This window comes from Callionymus lyra, chromosome 19, assembly GCF_982586985.1.
Source record: "Callionymus lyra chromosome 19, fCalLyr1.hap1.1, whole genome shotgun sequence".
Classification (NCBI taxonomy): Eukaryota; Metazoa; Chordata; class Actinopteri; order Syngnathiformes; family Callionymidae; genus Callionymus; species Callionymus lyra.
Window position 1 is genome coordinate 12,486,051 of NC_141836.1, and position 19,836 is coordinate 12,505,886.

The window sequence follows — 19,836 nt, forward strand, 5'->3', positions numbered from 1 at the left end:
ATGTAGCGACTGGAGCTCTGTTGTCTTCGTCTTCATCTTTGTCCAAAAAGACAAACTTAAAAACATTCAAATACTGCTCGTCTGTAACGTCCATCTTGTATTGAAGCCACAAGTTGTTTTCCTGGAACAATTCCTCTTGTCGAGTTTGTCTTTTTGGATGAAGATGAAGACAACTGAGCTCCAGTCGCTACATTAAAATGAACAAAGATTTTTGTCTATAACTCTAAAAAGTGAAAATAATCCCAACCCTTAGTCAACATGAGGTTGAGAATAAAATAAGTGGCGTTTGAATTCTGGGTGAACTATTACTTAATCTCCACCCGTTAAACGCTTTGTTTTCTGGAGATGAAATCTTGTTTACCACTTTGCTGTGATTGGTTATTTCTGAACGATACACCCTATGTTGGTGACTCATTATATGGTTGATGTTAGAAGGCAACGGCTTTTTAAAATAGTATTTAGATTCTTATATTTAAACTGAACAAATATTTGGGGTATATTTACCACTATAAAAATGCAGCTAATATCGTTAGCCACAAGCTAAACTAGCAAGAAAAAAAATCAGTTAAAAATGATCCACTTGAGGATGAAGTTTCTAAAAAATAAAAAATAAGGTTTTTGCTCAGACTGTTGTTTAAAAGTTGCTGGTTCAATACCAGCTCCAGATTGTTGTCCCTGAGCAAGATGCTCCTGATTTCGTGCAGGAACGCCGCGTCCCGGCCTACTCCCATCAATGTGTGAGTGAGAGCCAGAAAATCATACCAAATATTTGTAAATGTACCTGCTTGACACCTTGGCTCCTACAAAGGTTTTTGTTTTTCCTGTTTGTGTCGACACCTAAAGAAGGCGTTGAGTTTATATGGATTTTCTCGGCGAGGTGAGATGTCCCAGTCTGAGGTCAAGGTCGTGTCAAGGACAATACAAACACAAGCCAATCCAGGATTTTTTTCCAGACAGGTTTGACTCCTGATGGGTCTTGGACATATTCATGGGAAAGAGACATTTTTTTGGGTGTTGAATCTTTTATTACCGAGATCAGTCAAAGGAGATTCAAAAGCCAAAATTCTTGGATAAACATTGAGTCCCGGGGTATGAGTTTCACCGCACTCACACACGTTCTGAATATTTCTTTGACATTCTGTCGACGCGACCGTACAACTCTCGGAGCATGAACTAAACCCCGAGTGGTGGATTCTCGGTGTGCAGACGAGCAGTCATGAAGACGGATTATAAATAGACAAACGTATAGAAATGAGGAAGGAATGTCTGTCCAGAGCAGGTGGTCTCCAGGTGGAGGGCAACTCTCACCTCACCGAGGAAAGTTTCCCATCTGTTTTCCATTGACAGATGCTGGAAGGATCATATAATAACAATAATATTCTAATCGCTAAGAAGACATGAATAAAATATACCTTTTATTAGATGCATTTCTCAGTCATCGGCACCATTTGTTGGAGCGAACAAGTGGTTTCTGTCGATGCTATAATTCTGGTGGAAACAAAGTCTTCTGGATTTTTGCTGCTGTAAAGACGTTCCTGTGTGAAAAAAGGATGTAGCCAAGTCATAACATCAACACCTGGTGATGGAGCTGGGGTGAGGCCACATCTGCCAACTCAAACCCAGACAAACAGTGAAAGTTCCCCGCATGTTCCCAGGGGCGCAGATGTCGGAAAACCAACCCCGAACCGGCCAAAGTATTCTCTTACGAGCTTCACCTCGATCGACTGACAGCCCGAGTCTCGAGGAAACCGTGTACGACTTTCGCGGATGTAAGTGTGTAGGGAAAAGCCCGTCGGAATCCTCGTCGTCTCTCAGTATTTCGGAGATGGATAAACATTATTTTTAGCTATAGAACGATGGAAAACGACTTCTCCGAACTCACCGATCCGCTGAAAAAATATTGGCCTCGGACGGATCTCAGATCTCCAAGATATTACACAAAGGTCCGTCTATGCCGGGGATTAAAAAAAACAACCAATAACACAAAAATGGTCCAGTCTAAAGAGAGGCCGGGTATGTTTGCACCATGGTGACATAACAGCAAACATGAGACTTTTATGAGCAGCTTGATTGTGTTTTGTTCCTCAGAAAAGAACATTTCATTACCCCCCTATACGTGTGACCACAGACGACAATATCGTGGCGTTGCCAGTTTGTGGTCTCCGGGTGGTGCCAACAGACTTTTAAATGTGACTCAAAATAAAGCGGCGAGAGCCAGGAACAGCCACAATGAACGCTGTCCCCGGACAATAATGGTCACGAAGACGGGTCCAAGTGTAATTGGTGCGTGGGCACCGTGTTGAGATTCAAGCGACTTGCCTGCAGGAGAAGGTTTTCGGGGACATTGTTTTGGTCGGTTTAATCGAGGTTTTTGTTGAGTTTACTGACTCATTATTCCAGTAAAAAAGGTTTCCGAAAGGTGACATTGAGCAGACGGTGTGTGCAAATCTCATTTGATAAAAATAAGTCATCACAGTCTTGGCATGACTCAAAGCTTTTCCTGTTTTTAGTTATTTTCCATTTCTGTGATTACGCCGCGCCACCGCTGGGGGGCGCATGAAACACTGTAAAAACTGTTCCCCTTTTGTGTTTAACCAGCAGAAGAAAATCAGAGTTGAATTTATCTTTAGTGATTTCTGTCCAACTAGACATCGTCCCTCGACTGAACTGCCGCTCCAGACGCCCGAGCATGCCAGTCCTGACACCTCCTGTCTCAGAGTCTGCTTCACACCAGCATCAGCAACACATTAAATTAAGCACACTTGTGGACTCAGGAGATGTTTGATCTCTCTAAATACTCGCCCCATTCCCACCCTGTGATCTAAGCTGGGCGTGCAGCATAAACACTCCTGTGTTTGCCCACGTAATGGTTTGGAGCTCGCACATGCTGCTGGGACCGCTGAGCACCGTGGGCACAATCCTGGTCGTCTCTGTGTTTAATGTAATCATTGACGTGTCGCCATCAGAGCTAGTGAGTGAAGAATGATCAATGACCTCATGAAACATGAAGAAATAAACCTGTGAATATATAAATGGCAGATTTTTTTTCATTCTGCCAGTAAAATGTTTAAATACTGTACATATAATTACAAAGTGAAATGTATAAATAAACGGAATAATTAAATGTTGAAATAACGAAACACGTGAATTATTAAATATACAAATAAATAATGGTTCAAATGTACTAGTAAATATACATATATGTAAACAGCAATAGCAACGATCTTTAAAAAGAAAAGTAATAATTGAAAGTTATTTATTTCAACATTTGTACATTTATTTATTCATCGATATATTTAAATGTCACTTGAGTTAGCTCGTTTAGTCTTTCACGTGTGTTAAATAAATATACGAATTTCCTCCTGGACTCAAAATGGCCGCCATGAACTGCTCTTTTTTTCGGCCTTATTCGTCCACAAAGTCCAAAAAGATTGAAAACAGTTTTGCGCTAACTACTCTCTTATTATAAGTGCAACATGAATAGGTTCATCTTCTTCGTCCCATTCTAAGGAGGGTTTGAAACTAATTTAGAAGTCTGTATGTAAAATATTAGGCAAGTTTCAGCCTTTTAAAAGTTGATGTTCGCCAACATTTTTACTGCTGCGATCGGCTGAAAAATGACTTTAGCACCTTTTTATAGTCAAGCTTGTTGAGGGACATTAAAATATTTCAAACTATTTTACACGGTCCTTTTAATTATTCATTTAAATATTTTTTACAGTTTTGTGTCTTTATAAAATTCATGGATGTATATTCAGCTAGTTTAATTATTGTAGTTACACATGTATTAATTTACATTTGTGTCATTTATCATCCTTCGTACTACTGTAGGTCTAAAGCGGTGTTGGATTTTTTTCTAGCTCCCTCTGCTGTTACAACAGTATAATTACAGTTTATTTGTTTCTTTATTTGTTTATGAAATGAGAGAAAGAATCTTGTAGTCAAGTAGTTTCAGTTCTTGAGCTAGGCAACCAAATGCAACTGCCGTCTCCGACCCATTGGTCTGGTGGTCACATGGGTCACCCAGCCAAATAAAGAGCACTGCTTATAATAAAATAAACATGTCCATGTTGCTTTGATGTTTCTAAATGATATCTTCGTCAGTCACCGGCGTCTTCGCACACAACCATGTTCTCGTTTGATGTTTTCTTGTTTACTTCCCACCTGTTTCTTATGTTCTGAGACGCTGTGTCCTCCAGACCTCTGGATGTTTCACTGGGATGGAAAAAGCCCTGATGAGGCGGAGGATGTTGGAGCAGATGGAAAATTAATCAAACATTTACATAAGAAACTGCAGCTTAAGTAGCTCCAGATGTTTGACTGTGTGTGTGTGTGTGTGTGTGTGTGTGTGTGTGTGTGTGTGTGTGTGTGTGTGTGTGTGTGTGTGTGTGTGTGTGTGTGAGGAAATACTACGATGAATGTAACCCAGAGTTCAGATCGCGGAACAGAAAACTCAGACATGACTTCAACTGTCATTAGTGACTAAAATATTTCGATGAATCGATGTAACCGGTGTATTCCGGTCAGTCACGTGATGATCCCACATCTCCTCCATCGTGGGTGACTCGGTGACTCGGACACAGCACGAATGTTTTCCTTCAAACGACACCTAGGATTCCAGTCATTCCGGCCAGACGTGTGAAAATCCCACAGCGCCGCCACAGGATCGGACAAACAGACAATAAGGACGTTGACCTCACCGGAGGTCGGCTCCTGACGTACGTCGGGGTCGAAGGTCACTGCCGTGTCCACAGTGAAGCCGGGCCGGTGGAGGGAGGACGGGAGGAGGAGTTGATGTGAAGACAGGAATGTTGAATGGAGGGACGGTGACGGAGGAGAGTGGGAAGCTAGTTGAGCTGGAAGGATGATCTGTGACCTGTGTCGGGAAAGTGAAGCAGACTCAGACAAACAGTTGAATGGATAGAAGGACAGAGAGATGGATACTGAAGATACACTGTGGATGATGGATGGAAGAGGGAAGGAAAATGGATGGATAGAGGGATATATGTTAGATACTGTAGATGGATGGATGTATACAAAGTCATAAACTGTATGGGAAGGTGGATGAATAGGGGATGGATAGATGAATGGATAGGGGGATAGATAGATGGATGGATTGATGGATGGATGGATGGATGGAAAGGTGGGTGGATGATGGATGGATGGATGGATGGATGGAAAGGTGGGTGGATGATGGATGGTTAGATAGTGGATAGATGGACAGATAGATAGATGGAAAGGTGGATGGATATAGGGACAAATGGATAGATAGGTGGATGGATGGATGGATGGATGGATGGGTGGGTGGATAGATCGAAAAATAGAGGGAAGGATGGAAAGATGGATGATAAAAGGATATATAAATACAGCAACAGAGGGGTAGATGGATAAATAGATGCATAATAGATGGATGGATAGAGGGATAGATAGATGCATGATAGATTGATGGATGGATGGATGGATCGATACATGGATAAAGAAATAGAGGTAAGGATGGATATATAAAGGGATTGATGAATATAGGAATAGAGGGATAAATGGATGGATGGATAGATAGATAGATAGATAGATAGATAGATGGACAGATGGATAGATATAGGAATAAAGGGGTAGATGGATAGATAGATGGATAAGGAGATAGATGAATAAAGGGGTAGATGATGGATATATAGATAGATAGATGAATAGAGGAATAAAGGGGTAGATGGATAGATAGATAAATAGAGGAATAAAGGGCAAGATGGATAGATAGACGAATAGAGGAATAAAGGGGTAGATGGATAGATGGATAGATGGATAGATGGATAGATGAATAGAGGAATAAAGGGGTAGATGGATAGATAGATGAATAGAGGAATAAATGGGTAGATGGATAGATAGATGAATAGAGGAATAAAGGGATAGATGGATAGATAGATGAATAGAGGAATAAAGGGGTAGATGGATAGCTGGATAGATGGATAGATGGATAGATGAATAGAGGAATAAAGGGCAAGATGGATAGATAGACGAATAGAGGAATAAAGGGGTAGATGGATAGATGGATAGATGGATAGATGAATAGAGGAATAAAGGGGTAGATGGATAGATGGATAGATGGATAGATGAATAGAGGAATAAAGGGGTAGATGGATAGATAGATGAATAGAGGAATAAATGGGTAGATGGATGATAGATGGATAGATATAGGAATAAAGGGGTAGATGATGGATAGATAGTGTTTCCATCAGTTCCTCGAAGACAAGCTCCTATATAAAGTGTTACTGTAGCATCGATGCTAATTCATTTGTCTGACGGACACAGAGGTTGTCTGTGGAGCATAAATATCTGCTGCAGTCATGGACACACCTGAACAAACATGGACCCATTTCTAGCTTCACTTACTCAAAATAAAAGAGAACAAATAAACAAAAGACAAGGACTCGGTTCAGGCGGACGAGCACTTCCTGCATGTGACAATATTTTTAGCTGCGTTTATCGGATGAGTTTGGTTTCAATCGGAATCTCTCGGCCGCCGAGAGGTTTTTCTTTCCGAGTTCGGTCTGTTTTATGTAATTAAGTTGTTGTGTAAAACAAATAATACATAATCAAAAACAAAATATTAAATGTAGTTATGACATGATAATATAAATCTAAATAAGATATGTTATTGAGTAATATTTAATTTTAAAATCTTTTAATTTAGAAATGTGACTATATATTCAATTATGATCAATCAATTTTATCGAGTTGACTCAGATTTTTAATACTTAATTCAATCATTTGTATATTGAGAGGTTGAATTATTTTTTATTTAATAATCGTTTTAATAATTGAATGGAAAAAACCCCAAAATATTTTCCAAATGATTTATTTTATTTTAATTTACACAGAAGTTTGATATTCTTATTACAATCAGTCAAATATTTACAATTTATATTTTTATGCAATATTTGTTTTATTTATTAGCCTTTTTAAATTCAATATTAAAACGACTAATTGAAAACAAATCAATATTTTCAACATTCGAATTAATAATAACGTAATGGTTTTAAAAAAAATCCAAGATTTAAATGAATTAAATTAAAGATTAAATTCTGATGCCACTGATTTATTTCCATATAAAACAGAAGGCCATATTATTACAGTCAGAGAAGAAGAATCCCAATATATATATATATATAATTATATATATTTATTTATATACTATATATATATATATATATATATATATATATATATATATATAAATGACGACACTGACCTCTGCTGGTAGATTTATGGAGTTACAATTTTGTTTTCTGTCTGTTAGAAGCGACTTGTATTATGATTTCACTTTACTTTACACTTTACAACCTTTTGTAAATTTTATTTAGAACCGGAAATTTCCTCGTAAATTATCATTTGTATATGGAAAGAGAGAAACTTTTGCAATTCTGGGTAATTAACTTTTAATTATTAATTTAATTATTAATTAATTATTTTTACATTATTTAAACAGCTATAATTTATCGTTAGTCATTTGAAAATGTGTTGAAATTCTAATTAACAATTTATTTCCATTTTTTCCCAAACTGGTTTCTGCCAACCTGGCAACCGAACCCCGAGCAAGAAGACGTCATCACTCGCCGCGACTCTCCCCTGACAGGCAGCGTGCAAACATGGTGCTCGACCTGGACCTCTTCCGCACGGACAAAGGCGGCGATCCCGAGCTCGTCCGGGAGACTCAGAGGAAGAGGTTTAAAGATGTCACGCTGGTGGATAAACTGGTCGCCGCAGACAAAGAATGGAGGAAATGTGAGTCGTTTCCCCCTTTGGAGCTAGCGTTAGCAAGAATGCTAACTGGCGACGAGCCCCCGACTGCGAACTCCAGTCAACATTCGACTGTTTTTTCGGCATCACAAGCAACGATGGCGTTTAAAGTCAATATTTACGGACGCTTTGAATCGAAAAACGCGTAATTTGAAGTTAATAATAATTCGGTTACACCACATACAAGTAAAAGTGAAATTGAGTGCTTTATTTCGGTTGTCTTTCCATGGTTACTCGAACATAAGCTAATGCTATGTTAGCTTAGCCTGCCGGTGAATCTGATGCAACATTAGCTGCGCGGTTGTCAAGTCAACCTCGCCCAGTCTCACGCTAATAGTTAATAAATAACTAGCTAATCCAAATGTTAATGCTTTTTTACACTTTTTCTCATATATACGTTTAAATGACCAGAGTATTATTTTTGGGGTGTTTTTTACAATCAAATAAACCTAATTTAAAATGTACCTGAAAATGATTAAACAATGTGTTTAAACTTACGCAAGCATTTGGATCCTTTAAAGTTAAAGTATATCTACTACATTATGTTTATCTTCTACCTGCAGGCCGCTTCACTGCAGACAACCTCAACAAGGCGAAGAACATGTGCAGCAAGAGCATCGGAGAAAAGATGAAGGTGCAACAACACATTTTTTAAAGGTTTCCAACAAGGATTGTATTTTTAACATTAATTTCTTTACCGATACAGAAGAAGGAACCAGTCGGCGACGATGACTCTGTACCCGAAGAAGCTCAGAACCTGGAGTCACTAACTGCAGATATTCTTTCGGTATGTATTTGATGACAGTTTATCTTGTTTTCTGTAACAGAGTTTGTTAATAATATTTCTTCCGATGATGTCTTTGTCAGGCGCTCACCGTCACTCAGATCAAGAAGGTGCGACTCATGGTGGACCAGGCGGTGGAGAAGTCTGACGGTGAGAGGATAAAACTGGAGGCGGAGCGCTTTGAGTACTTGCGGGATATTGGCAACCTACTGCATCCAACGGTTCCGATCAGTAATGATGAGGTGAGTCATGAACTCGAATGTACTTTTTTACATTTTAATTTAACCTCAGAATATTCCGCCTTACAGTTCCCTTAAAAAGGAAGTATTATAAAAGTATTATTTGATGTGTTGTTCCATGTTAGGATGCAGACAACAAGGTGGAGCGGACCTGGGGCGACTGTACTGTGCAGAAGAAGTACTCCCACGTCGACCTGGTGGTCATGATTGACGGTTTCGATGGCGAGAAAGGAGCCGTGGTGGCCGGCAGCAGAGGCTACTTTTTGAAGGTTTGTCATCGAGAGCTGCAATCGAGAGCTGCAACCGATCGATGCGAGGACTCTGTTTAATGGAAATGTTGTGTTGTGTTCAGGGCCCGCTCGTGTTTCTGGAACAAGCCCTGATCAACTTCGCTTTAAGGAGCCTACATACCAAGAAGTACACCATGCTGTACACGCCCTTCTTCATGAGGAAAGAAGTCATGCAGGAAGTGGCCCAGCTTAGCCAGTTTGACGACGAGCTGTACAAGGTAATAAACTTTTACTATGGGCTGTAATGTTAATATTAAAACGAGCATGATTTTGTTAATAATGGACTTACTAGGTGTGGAAGGAAATACCAATAGATGCACTTAAATTTTACGATATATATTGCACTATAAAAATTGTTATTTGTGTAATTTAATTTTATTGTTGTTGTTGATAGTTCTTTTTATTGGTTACTTTTCAGTATTTATAAAATACTTTTTTTAAATTTACAATTAACATGAAGATATTCTGTTCATCTTTGTGTCGCAATTAAACTTGCAAAGAAGGAAACCAGGTTTACTGTGAGATAATAGAGGTTATTCTTTGAATAAAATGCAAAAATGACTTCATATGGAATAAAGTTGGTGTTTATTTAAATAAAGTGTTTAAAAATACAGTGAAATTGTAAACTTGGTTGATAACCTATAATCTTCAGTAAGCAAAGAAGGCCTATGTATCAATATACTTTTATATAGTGACAATGTTTTGAGGAACATAGTGCAAACAGCCCTGCAAGTGTCAAGCAATTTAACCTTTAATAAAGTCTGCTGGAATCTTCACTCGCCTCTGCAGAAAAGACGGCAAAGTTAACGGCTTGTTTTGTCAATCTTTTTCTTTTTAGATATGCTTTAATTATTTGGACTGATGCTTCTCTAGGTGCTTAATTATGTCTTAAATCTTGAAATCTCTGATTTCTTCCCTCGTAACATCCACACAGCATAGCTTTTGCTGTTAGATTCTTTCCGATAAACGCCCCTAATTTTGACGCAGTTCTTGATTTGAAGAGATTTGTTTTCTTGACTCTGCCTCTTGCTCTCAGGTCATCGGCAAAAGCAGCGAGAAGTCTGACGACAATTCTGTGGACGAGAAGTATCTGATCGCCACCTCGGAGCAGCCGATCGCAGCCTTCCTGAGGGAGGAGTGGTTGAAGCCCGAGGACCTGCCGCTCCGCTACGCCGGCTTCTCCACGTGCTTCAGACAGGAAGTGGGCTCTCACGGCCGAGACACCCGCGGCATCTTCAGGGTGCACCAGTTTGAGAAGGTCCGTGCAGGATTTTAAACAATGTCTCTGTGATTATAAAAAAGCAATTATAAAGTTTGATCTCCGGGTCTCTCTTCAGATCGAGCAGTTTGTTTACTCCTCCCCGCATGACGGCAAGTCCTGGGAGATGTTCGATGAGATGATTGGCACGGCGGAGGAGTTTTACCAAGCTCTGGGTATTCCATATCGTATCGTCAACATCGTCTCGGGTGAGTTTCCTTGTTAACAATAGACGACACATTCAAAGATCAATGTCTGTTGCTTTCACTTTTTTCACGATGCATCCATTTGTTCTAGCGAATTATTAGCTTTGATCTTCTGCATCCCTGCACGTTTAACCAGTTTTACTCTAACTACAAATGGATTGTAGGATGGTGTCATACCAGTGGCTTATTAAGATGAGGTCCTGGTTAATAACTGCGGCGACTGGAAATTCCAGCTACAACAGAAACACAATGGGGGGGATGCATATAAATAATACCATTGTAAGCATTTATAAATACAAAAGTATAAAAGTAATGACTTGTAAATACTACTCACTACTCAAGTCATTTAGAAAAACATTATATATTGAGAGAAATTGTTGAAGATTTAATTAAATAAACGAAAGATTTCAATCGTCCATGCTTAATGAAGAAATACCATTTAATTAGGGGTGTGTATTGGCAAAAGTCTGGCGATACGATGCACATCACGATACAGGGGCAACAATACAATGTATTACAGTTGTATTACAACATGAATCCTGACCAAATCATAAGTACTTTCATTTATTTTGAAACCAAACTATATCCAGCTTTAAAAGGAGTTGACTGTATCCTTTCATCCCCAGTCATTGCCAGGATATCAAAAGACTTGCTTTTTCCTTTAGCTGTGGGTGACTGCTGCCATCGTGTGGCCAGAAGTGTACTTGCAACATAAAAGCACTGAATATTTGCATGTTAATTTAAAATAAAAAAAATGGGTTCAGTGCTGTTGAATATTGATTCAGCATCTTTTAAAAACATGCAAAATTTAAGTGTATCGATTATAGTTGTATTCTTTGTCTCCTCCCTCCTCTCCAGGTGCTCTGAACCATGCAGCCAGTAAGAAGCTGGACCTGGAGGCCTGGTTCCCAGGCTCGGGGGCCTTCAGAGAACTGGTGTCCTGCTCGAACTGCACAGACTACCAGGCCAGGCGCCTGCGGATCCGTTACGGCCAGACCAAGAAGATGATGGATAAGGTGAGGAACATCTGGAGGCGACGATGGACAGATGTGTCCTTGATGTTTGGCGTGAGAGAAGATGAAGCTCAGTGTTCTTCTCATGTTCCCTCCAGGCTGATTTCGTGCACATGCTGAACGCCACCATGTGTGCCACGACACGAGTGATGTGTGCTATTCTGGAGAACTATCAAACGGAAGAAGGGATTCTCATTCCCGATAAGCTCAAGGACTTCATGCCTCCTGGTGAGCTCGAGTGCAAATGTTCGCTTTCATCCTTCAAGATGATCTGTTCTTGATATTTATCTTTCTTCACAGACATGGCGGAGATGATCAAGTTCGTAAAGCCGGCGCCCATCGACCAGGAAATGTTGAAAAAGTCCAAGAAACAGCAGGAGGGAGGAAAGAAGAAAAAGGGAGGAAACCTGTGCGGGGACATGGAAAACATGGCCGTCGACGACTCGTAGACTAAAGCAACACGATCAGGAAGAAGAAGACGACGACTTGGTCTTTGATCAGATCCCGCTATCATTGTCTCACATTTGCAGTGTCTAAACTCTGTCCCATCATGTTGTCCAGAAATACTCGCTCTATATACTGCACTCAAATAAAGCTGCTGGCAAAGTCTGTCTGTCTGTCGTGCAGTGAAACAAATCTTTTATTTTACCGGAAGAAATAAGGATGGAACCAGATGGTCACACACTCATGGGGTTGACAAAGCTAGCTATTTAGGGACCGTCAACATATTCGTTTTTTTTACACCAGCTCTAGTTGTGTCAAACTTCCACTTTGAAAAGTCGTTTAGGGACCGTCAACAAATTGCCATTCAATGTTTTGTAACTATTACATTCTATTTAGAGCTAAAAATCGTTATTTGAAGACATAAATAGTATTTAGCATTCAGATATTGTAACATGTGTGTCTCTTGACAAAGTTAAAATTGTTTGTAGTCAATCGAGAAATTACAAAACACTAGATATAATTTTACTTCAATATTAGTTTGTGTCCCTGGGAATTTAATTGATAGTTTTTTGTTCCCCCAAAGGATACTTTATTGACTGAATTGAGATCTTCCTGTTTATCATTTTTAATTATTTTTTCTATGAAAACTATGTTTAATATATACGCTGCCATTGCAATCTGACTGGAGACGAGTAGAATCATTTTCTTCTTAATTTCCTTCTCATTCAAAGTTGCATAAAATCTAATAAACAGGCGTGTGTTCATAGCTCACTAGTTAAAGCACCTGCTATCTGGCCAAAAGGTCATGGGTTCAAATCTTGGGACTTCCATATTTATTTGTTATATAATTTGTGTTTAAACTCTATAAATGACAGAAGTGTTTACATGTTTATTCACTTCCATACTTTGCTACAGATCTCTAACTTCAATTCAATGTAATTCTTCTCAAACTCTCGGGATGTCTTTCTGTGAGAATGTTTATCACGTTCTGTAACTTCCATTTGCACTCCTTGACCACTTTTTATATTCATCTATGTTTCAATAAACTCAAAGTGAACATGAAAGCTTCTTATTTTAATCAACCTTTCATGACACAAGTTTAAGTCCCTATGTTTCATCTTTCACTTCATTTTCACTTCTTGCAGGAATTCATCCTTCGTGGTCCAGTGGTTAAATTGTTTGTTCTTTTTTAACATCCGTGACCTCTTATGACACGGGTTCAAGTCCAGGTCGTTCCTTCATCTTCATGGTTAACTAGGACCTGAGTGAGTGTTCTCTTGTGTTCCTGCAGGGGGCGACGCAACCTGAACAAGTTTAATTATTTAATATTTCAATGATTTGTCTTCATGTTGATTTAACTTTGTTGACTTCTCTGTCTTCTATTGTTATTACAAGCCTTTCCATCAAGAACTTATAGCTCACTGTTTTAATCCACTGCGACATAGAGTTCTGCAGGTTGATGGTTCAATTCCCAGTTATGTTCACAACACTTTTATTCACTTTAATGTAAATGTTGATACAAGTTCAAGAGCCAATGCTGCACCTTTGACTTCATGTTTACTTCACTTTAACTTCACTTTAATTTAATTTTAACTTCAGTGTCACGTGACTCTTATAATTTAGTTCGACATTTGACAACTCAACCTTCGTGGTCCAGTGGTTAAAGTCTTTGTTATTTTTTAAGATCCGTGACCTCTTATGACACGGGTTCAAGTCCACGTCCTTCCTTCATATTCGACCTGTTCAACTGTTCTCTTGTGTTCCTGCAGGGGGCGACACAATTTAATTATTTAATATTTCAATGATTTGTCATGTTGATTCAATTTTTGTTAAATGATCTGTCTTAGAATCTAATAACAAGGATTTTCTTTGAGCTCTTATAGCTCAGTGGTTTAGTTGACTGCAATTTTGACTACTTTTGGAGGTTGCAGGTTCAAGTCCCACCGGTGCTGCTGCTGTTTTATCACGTCAGTTGGAATGTTAAAAATAAGGGTGTCCCGATCAAAAGTTGGGTGTGGATATCTATGGTCCAGTGGTTAGAGCACATGTCCTGCTCAAAGTGTGTGTCCTGGAGGTTGTAGGTTCAAGTCCCACCAGTACTGTTGCTATTTTTATCATGCAGGTTAAATTTTAAAAATAAGGGTGTCCCGATCACAGGTGTGTGTGTGGATGGCTATGGTCGAGTGGTTAGAGCACACGTCGCTGCTCAAAGTGTGAAGCCTCCAGATTGCATGAGTTCAAATCCCACTCTTCCAACAAGAGGAACTGAAACAAAACACTGATGTGTTTAATGTGAGCTAAGTGATGGCGGACAAGGAACGATGGCGGACAAGGACAAATCGGTTGCGGTGTGACATATGAAAGATGGTGGACAAGGAATTAAAGAAAGATGGTGGACAAGGAATGAAAGATGGCGGACAAGGAATGAAAGATGGCGGACAAGGACAAATCGGTTGCGGTGTGACATATGAAAGATGGTGGACAAGGAATGAAAGAAAGATGGTGGGCAAGGAATGAAAGAAAGATGTCAGAACCAAAAGGGGTGGAGCTTGGGAGAGGGGAAAAAAAGAACAATTTTATTTATTTTTTTGTTAAAAACCACTAAAATTCAACATTTTTGGAACACCATCTTCACTCTCTGTTCTGCTCTCATACCATCCTTCTCCCACTGCATCCTTCACTCACCCCATTCCATTAGTGTGAACTTTCCATGCTCCCTATTGTGGAAGAGTGGGATTTGAACTTGCAACCTTGGGGACATCTTGAGCACGGAACCTTTGCTCTAACCACTCAACCACAGTTGTTCACACTTAATAATTTGGTTTTTACACATTTATGTCTAACATTCGCACTGAAGCGATAAAAGCAGTCATGATGAGAGCGGGAGTTGAACCTGCAACCTTCTGCATGGAAGACATCAGTCTATCCCAGTGAGCTAATACACCACATAGATACTTGCACGTCTGCACGTTTATCTTTCTTACTTACACAATCCTGAATGAAAATGCTAGTCTAATGTGGGATTCGAACCTGCAACCTTTTGCATGGACTACTAGAGTCTATCCCAGTGAGCTAATACACCACAGAAAGACATCACTTTCTCCACGTTTATGTTTCTTAACATCTCAATAATTATGAAAACGTGAGACTAAAGTGGGATTTGAACCAGCAACCTTTTGCATGGAAGACATCAGTCTATCCCAGTGAGCTAATACACCACATAGATAGTTGCACGTCTGCATGTTTATCTTTCTTACTTACACAATCCTGAATGAAAATGCTAGTCTAATGTGGGATTCGAACCTGCAACCTTTTGCATTGACTACTAGAGTCTATCCCAGTGAGCTAATACACCACAGAAATACATCACTTTCTCCACGTTTATCTTTCTTAACATCTCAATAATTATGAAAACGTGAGACTAAAGTGGGATTTGAACCAGCAACCTTTTGCATAAACTACTAGAGTCTATACCAGTGAGCTAAGTTGACACAGAAATACTTCACTTCCTCCACATTTATCTATCTTAACATCTCAATAATAAATGAAAACTTGAGCCTAATGTGGGCTTTAAACCAGCAACCATCAGCACTCTGTGATGCAGGAGTCCTTCCCAGTGAGCTATTCAACCACACAAGCTCAATTTCGATTCTTACATTTATCCTACTAAAATGAACAACTTTGCTCTGAACGTTAAAATGTTCCAGCATGGAATTGAACTCATGTCCTGCCAAGCGCTGAGCAGAGACTCTACTATTAGACTAGAGGAGGACATGAGTTTCTGCTGATATTATCCATTAATGAGGGATCGAGAACCGAAACAGAGAAAGAATGAAGTTTCAAACTGACTTGATTTTTTGTTTCAGACCATAAATATGTTGACATTGTTTCTTCCTTTTGAGCATCTATAGTTATCAGGAACAAATTATTTACATGTAGGGAGAGGAAGATAAAAGCTAGTGTTAAGATCACTGTAAATATGTTTAAATATTCTATTGATTTTGCAAAATATTTCTTCTTTTTTAACTGTTTTTTCTTAATTAACTTGTTATGACTTGAGATCAAAATGTTGAAGACTCCTCGGAAAGAAGAAGAGAGGATACTGAGAAGGTATTGATTTTATTTCACACTTGCACGCATTACTATTAAGAATAAATAGAACACTAATCAGTTCAAGGATCGACATCAAAGCTGCACTTGTACGCAGTGAACGGACGGACTGAGCTTCTGAGAACAGAAAGAAATCAGTGACAGGTGTACACAACAACAACAACAACATCTGGCAAAAACTAATAGTTTAAGAGCTTTATTAGATTTAAAATAACATTTTAAGGTTTAGAATGATTGAGGGAAACACTTAGTGGTCAATGTTTGTGACTTTCCTCATTTTTTCTAAAAAGTCTTGATTTATAAAAAAAATACATTTATAATGACATGTCATGTACATTTACGTACATATATATTTAAAAAAAACAACAAATGTTAACAGTAATTTTAAGGAGCAAGATATTTGCTACCAAAACGTATATATGATCCCATTTTGACTATTAATCAAATATTTATTAAAACAAAAAGGGAAATCACCATCATTTAAAGCATTTTTAAAACTTGTTTTTAATCTATATTGACATAGTTTAACCTTAATTCCTTGTGATTTAAAAAAAAGAAAAAAAGTTTAGACTGAGCCTTGTGTGAGTCAAACATAAATATACATTTTGCATCCAATAACTTGTAGCAACAAACAAAATCCTACTCAAAGTTTCTCACAATAACTATTATATTAATTATATTACAAACATTAGTTTAACCCTTGAACTCTCGAGCCTTTCATTCTGGCCTGAATATATATATATTTTTTTAACATTTATCCATGTAGAAGATGATCAGATTTGAGCTGGAATTAAGGATTGGTAGAGAAACACACAGAAGGTCAGAAGGAGCTGCATTGTGTCTTAGTAGATCTGGAAAAAGCCTATGACAGGTACAGAGAAAGGAACTATGGTACTGTATGAGGAAGTCTGGAGTAGCAGAGAAGTATGTTAGACTGGTGCAGGAGATGTACGTCAACTGTTGCCCTAAAAAAGTATCTCAAATCTAGGTTGCGGACTGACTCAAAAGCCTCAGAAATTAAGTCACTGGACAGCTGAGAAAAGCAAAAGCAAAACCTTTTCTTATAAATAATAAAACAAGCTCAAGGAAACAGCAAAATGATATGGAAGTGCACTGACAAATTCAGTATGGCTTCTCTTGGACCTCGGGCCACTGCTAAAGACAGCTTAAAATCTGTTCAATTACTTTTTTTTTATCCCGTCAATTACACAACCGAGCAGACACTCAAACCTAGAGCTGCCTTCAAAGCATCTATGAGGGCTATGCATTTCGGCTTATGGTCAAAACACTCTACCGACACGGCTCTTACTTTCTTGAGGTCATCAAGTCCAGGTTGGACAAGGGAGGTAGGTGGTGGTCGGGGCCGTGTTCCTCCATCTTCGTAAGGCTTTTGACACCGTCAACCACTCAGTACTGCTGAGAAAATGTATTAGTGTCAATCTTTCTGCAAACTCTATCGGTTGGTTTCAGTCGTGCCTCGCTAACCGCTCTCAGTGCGTTAGAATCAACGACAAAATGTCACCGTTTAAACCTTGTTCTACGGGCGTCCCACAAGATTCCATTCTAGGGCCGTTACTATTCAGCTTGTACATTATCGATAAAACGTCACTGTTTAAACCCTGTACTACGGGCGTCCCACTCAGCTTGTACATCAACGATCTACCCTCCATCTGTGACGGTGTGGAGGTCTTGATGATATGGTCTTCTTTACACTTGGCCCCCGATGAAAATTCTGTAGCAGCTAGGCTAGCTCTACAGCAATGAAGGGTGGCTTGACAGGTGCTGCCTTACACTGAAAACTAAACTGTGACAGCGGTGAGGTGTGGTGTCGGTGTGACTGAGAAGTTCAAGGTGGAGGTGGGACTACATCAGGGCTCTGAGTCCCTTCTTGTTTGCGGTGGTGATGGACGGACTGACAGATGAGGTTAGACAGGAATCTCCGTGGACTTTGATGTTGGCAGGTGACAGGTGACATTGTGGTGGGAGCGGAGAGAAGGTGGAGGAAAAGCTGAAGAGGTGGAGATATGCTCTAGAAAAGGAGAGGAATGAAGGTTAGTCGCCGCAACACAGACTATATGTGTGTGAATGAGAAGAACGCAAGTGGAACCATGAGGCTACAGGGAGATAAAGGAGGAGGATTTTAAGTATTTAGGGTAAACAGTCCAGAGCAGTGGAGATTGTGGAAAAGAGGTGAAGAAACGGGGAGGTGGAATGGGTGGAGAAAAGTGTCAGAATAAAAGGAAAGATATACAGCTGAACAGTTTAGTCAATTGTTTGCTAGAAATCAAACAATGGCTGAGTGAAAAGTTTTTGCAGCTAAATGTGGAAAACAAAACTGAAACTCCGGTTATTGCTCCTGATGATAAAGTTCCAGAGTTGAGCCAATACTTGGATGACTTAGGTCAGTCTTTCAAACTGAGCCTTAGAAACCTGGGTGTTGTATTTGACAAAGACATGTCTCTAGTTCAACACTGTAGAAAACTGACCAAAAATTGTTTCTTTCTACTGAGAAAAATCTCTAAATTTAGGAAAATGATGTCACAACATGATCTGGAGCTTTTAATCCATGCGTTTGTGTCTTCTTGCCTGTTTTCATGTCTTAACAAGAAGGAGTTGTCTCGCCTGCAGTTAATCCAAAACTCTGCAGCTCACATTTCCCCCGATACTTAAAACTCTTCACTGGCTGCCAGTTTCTTTCAGAATCAATTTTTGAAATTTTTGTTCTTTCTTTCAGATCTATTCATGGTCAGGCTCCTCCTTCCATCAGTGATCCGATCCAGCCTTACACCCCAGCTCGGGCTCTGAGGTCTGTGGATCAGAATCTACTGATGGTTCCTGAACACACGGTTCAGGACCAGAGGAGAGAAATCCTTCCAGACTGTTGCTCCTAAGCTTTGGAACGAACTTCCTCTCTCTCTGTGTTTGATGATCTACTGACTCCTTCTAGAAACATCTGAAGAAACTTTTACTTGTGCAGGATTTTCCCAGATTTTCTGGAACTCCTGCGTTTGTCTTTTCTGTGGTGACCTTTTAGAGTTTTTAAATATGTTGGTATTTTTAAACGTGTATTGTTTTTAATTGTTAAAGCACACTGGTATAGAAAGGCGTCTTAAAAATAACTTACTTTCTTACTTACAAGACAATGGTTTTAACGTTTTGTCTCCACCTTTTATTCATTGTCTGACTATTTCAGACACAACTACACTGAATGTGAGTGTAATTGAACAAAGGCATGAACGAGAAGGACGCGCTACTATTTGTTTACCTCACGACAAATACTTCTGGACAACATTCATGAACATAAAAGCTCAGAAAATCACCTTTAAAAATGTAAGTCATGTCATTAAAAAATAACGATTTTAGCGTAACTTTGCACAATGTTTCTCAGCTGCTGTAGTTATGCGCAGAAAGACAATGTTCTCACCCGCGGATGTCCCAGTAAGCCAGTGTCATGGGCAGGTTTGATCAAGTGTTTTGAGGTCTTCACGTTATTTTAACTCCTCACGACAGAAGCACCTGTTTACAACCTGGAGAAGGAGGCGGAGCTTGACGTTAAGCCCCGCCCGCCTTGTTTTGTAATAAAACCGGTACATATTATCGCGAGAGCATCCGAAATTGTTTAAATTTATTTTTTTTATTAATGACAAATTTATGACATTTTTATTTTTACAGATTTTAAACGTTTTATTTCATTGTTTTAT

At 39.2% G+C, this 19,836-nt stretch overlaps 1 protein-coding gene across 1 annotated transcript; it reads left to right on the plus strand.

Annotated features, from left to right (window-relative positions):
- Positions 1 to 7,614: 7,614 nt before the first annotated feature.
- Positions 7,615 to 12,190, plus strand: sars1 (seryl-tRNA synthetase 1). The gene is made up of 11 exons (XM_087782040.1): positions 7,615 to 7,776; positions 8,355 to 8,425; positions 8,498 to 8,578; positions 8,659 to 8,817; positions 8,940 to 9,083; positions 9,167 to 9,322; positions 10,141 to 10,362; positions 10,442 to 10,571; positions 11,427 to 11,584; positions 11,680 to 11,809; positions 11,882 to 12,190. The coding sequence occupies exons 1-11, from the start codon at positions 7,641 to 7,643 to the stop codon at positions 12,028 to 12,030; spliced, it is 1,536 nt and encodes a 511-aa protein (XP_087638166.1). The 5' UTR covers positions 7,615 to 7,640; the 3' UTR covers positions 12,031 to 12,190.
- The last annotated feature ends 7,646 nt before the right edge of the window (positions 12,191 to 19,836 follow it).

Coding starts and splice junctions, on each gene's coding strand:
- sars1 (XM_087782040.1), top strand. CDS start 7,641: ATGGTGCTCGACCTGGACCTCTTCCGCACGGACAAAGGCGGCGATCCC. Junction 8,426..8,497: donor GCATCGGAGAAAAGATGAAG/GTGCAACAACAC, acceptor TTACCGATACAG/AAGAAGGAACCAGTCGGCGA. Junction 11,810..11,881: donor CAAGGACTTCATGCCTCCTG/GTGAGCTCGAGT, acceptor CTTTCTTCACAG/ACATGGCGGAGATGATCAAG.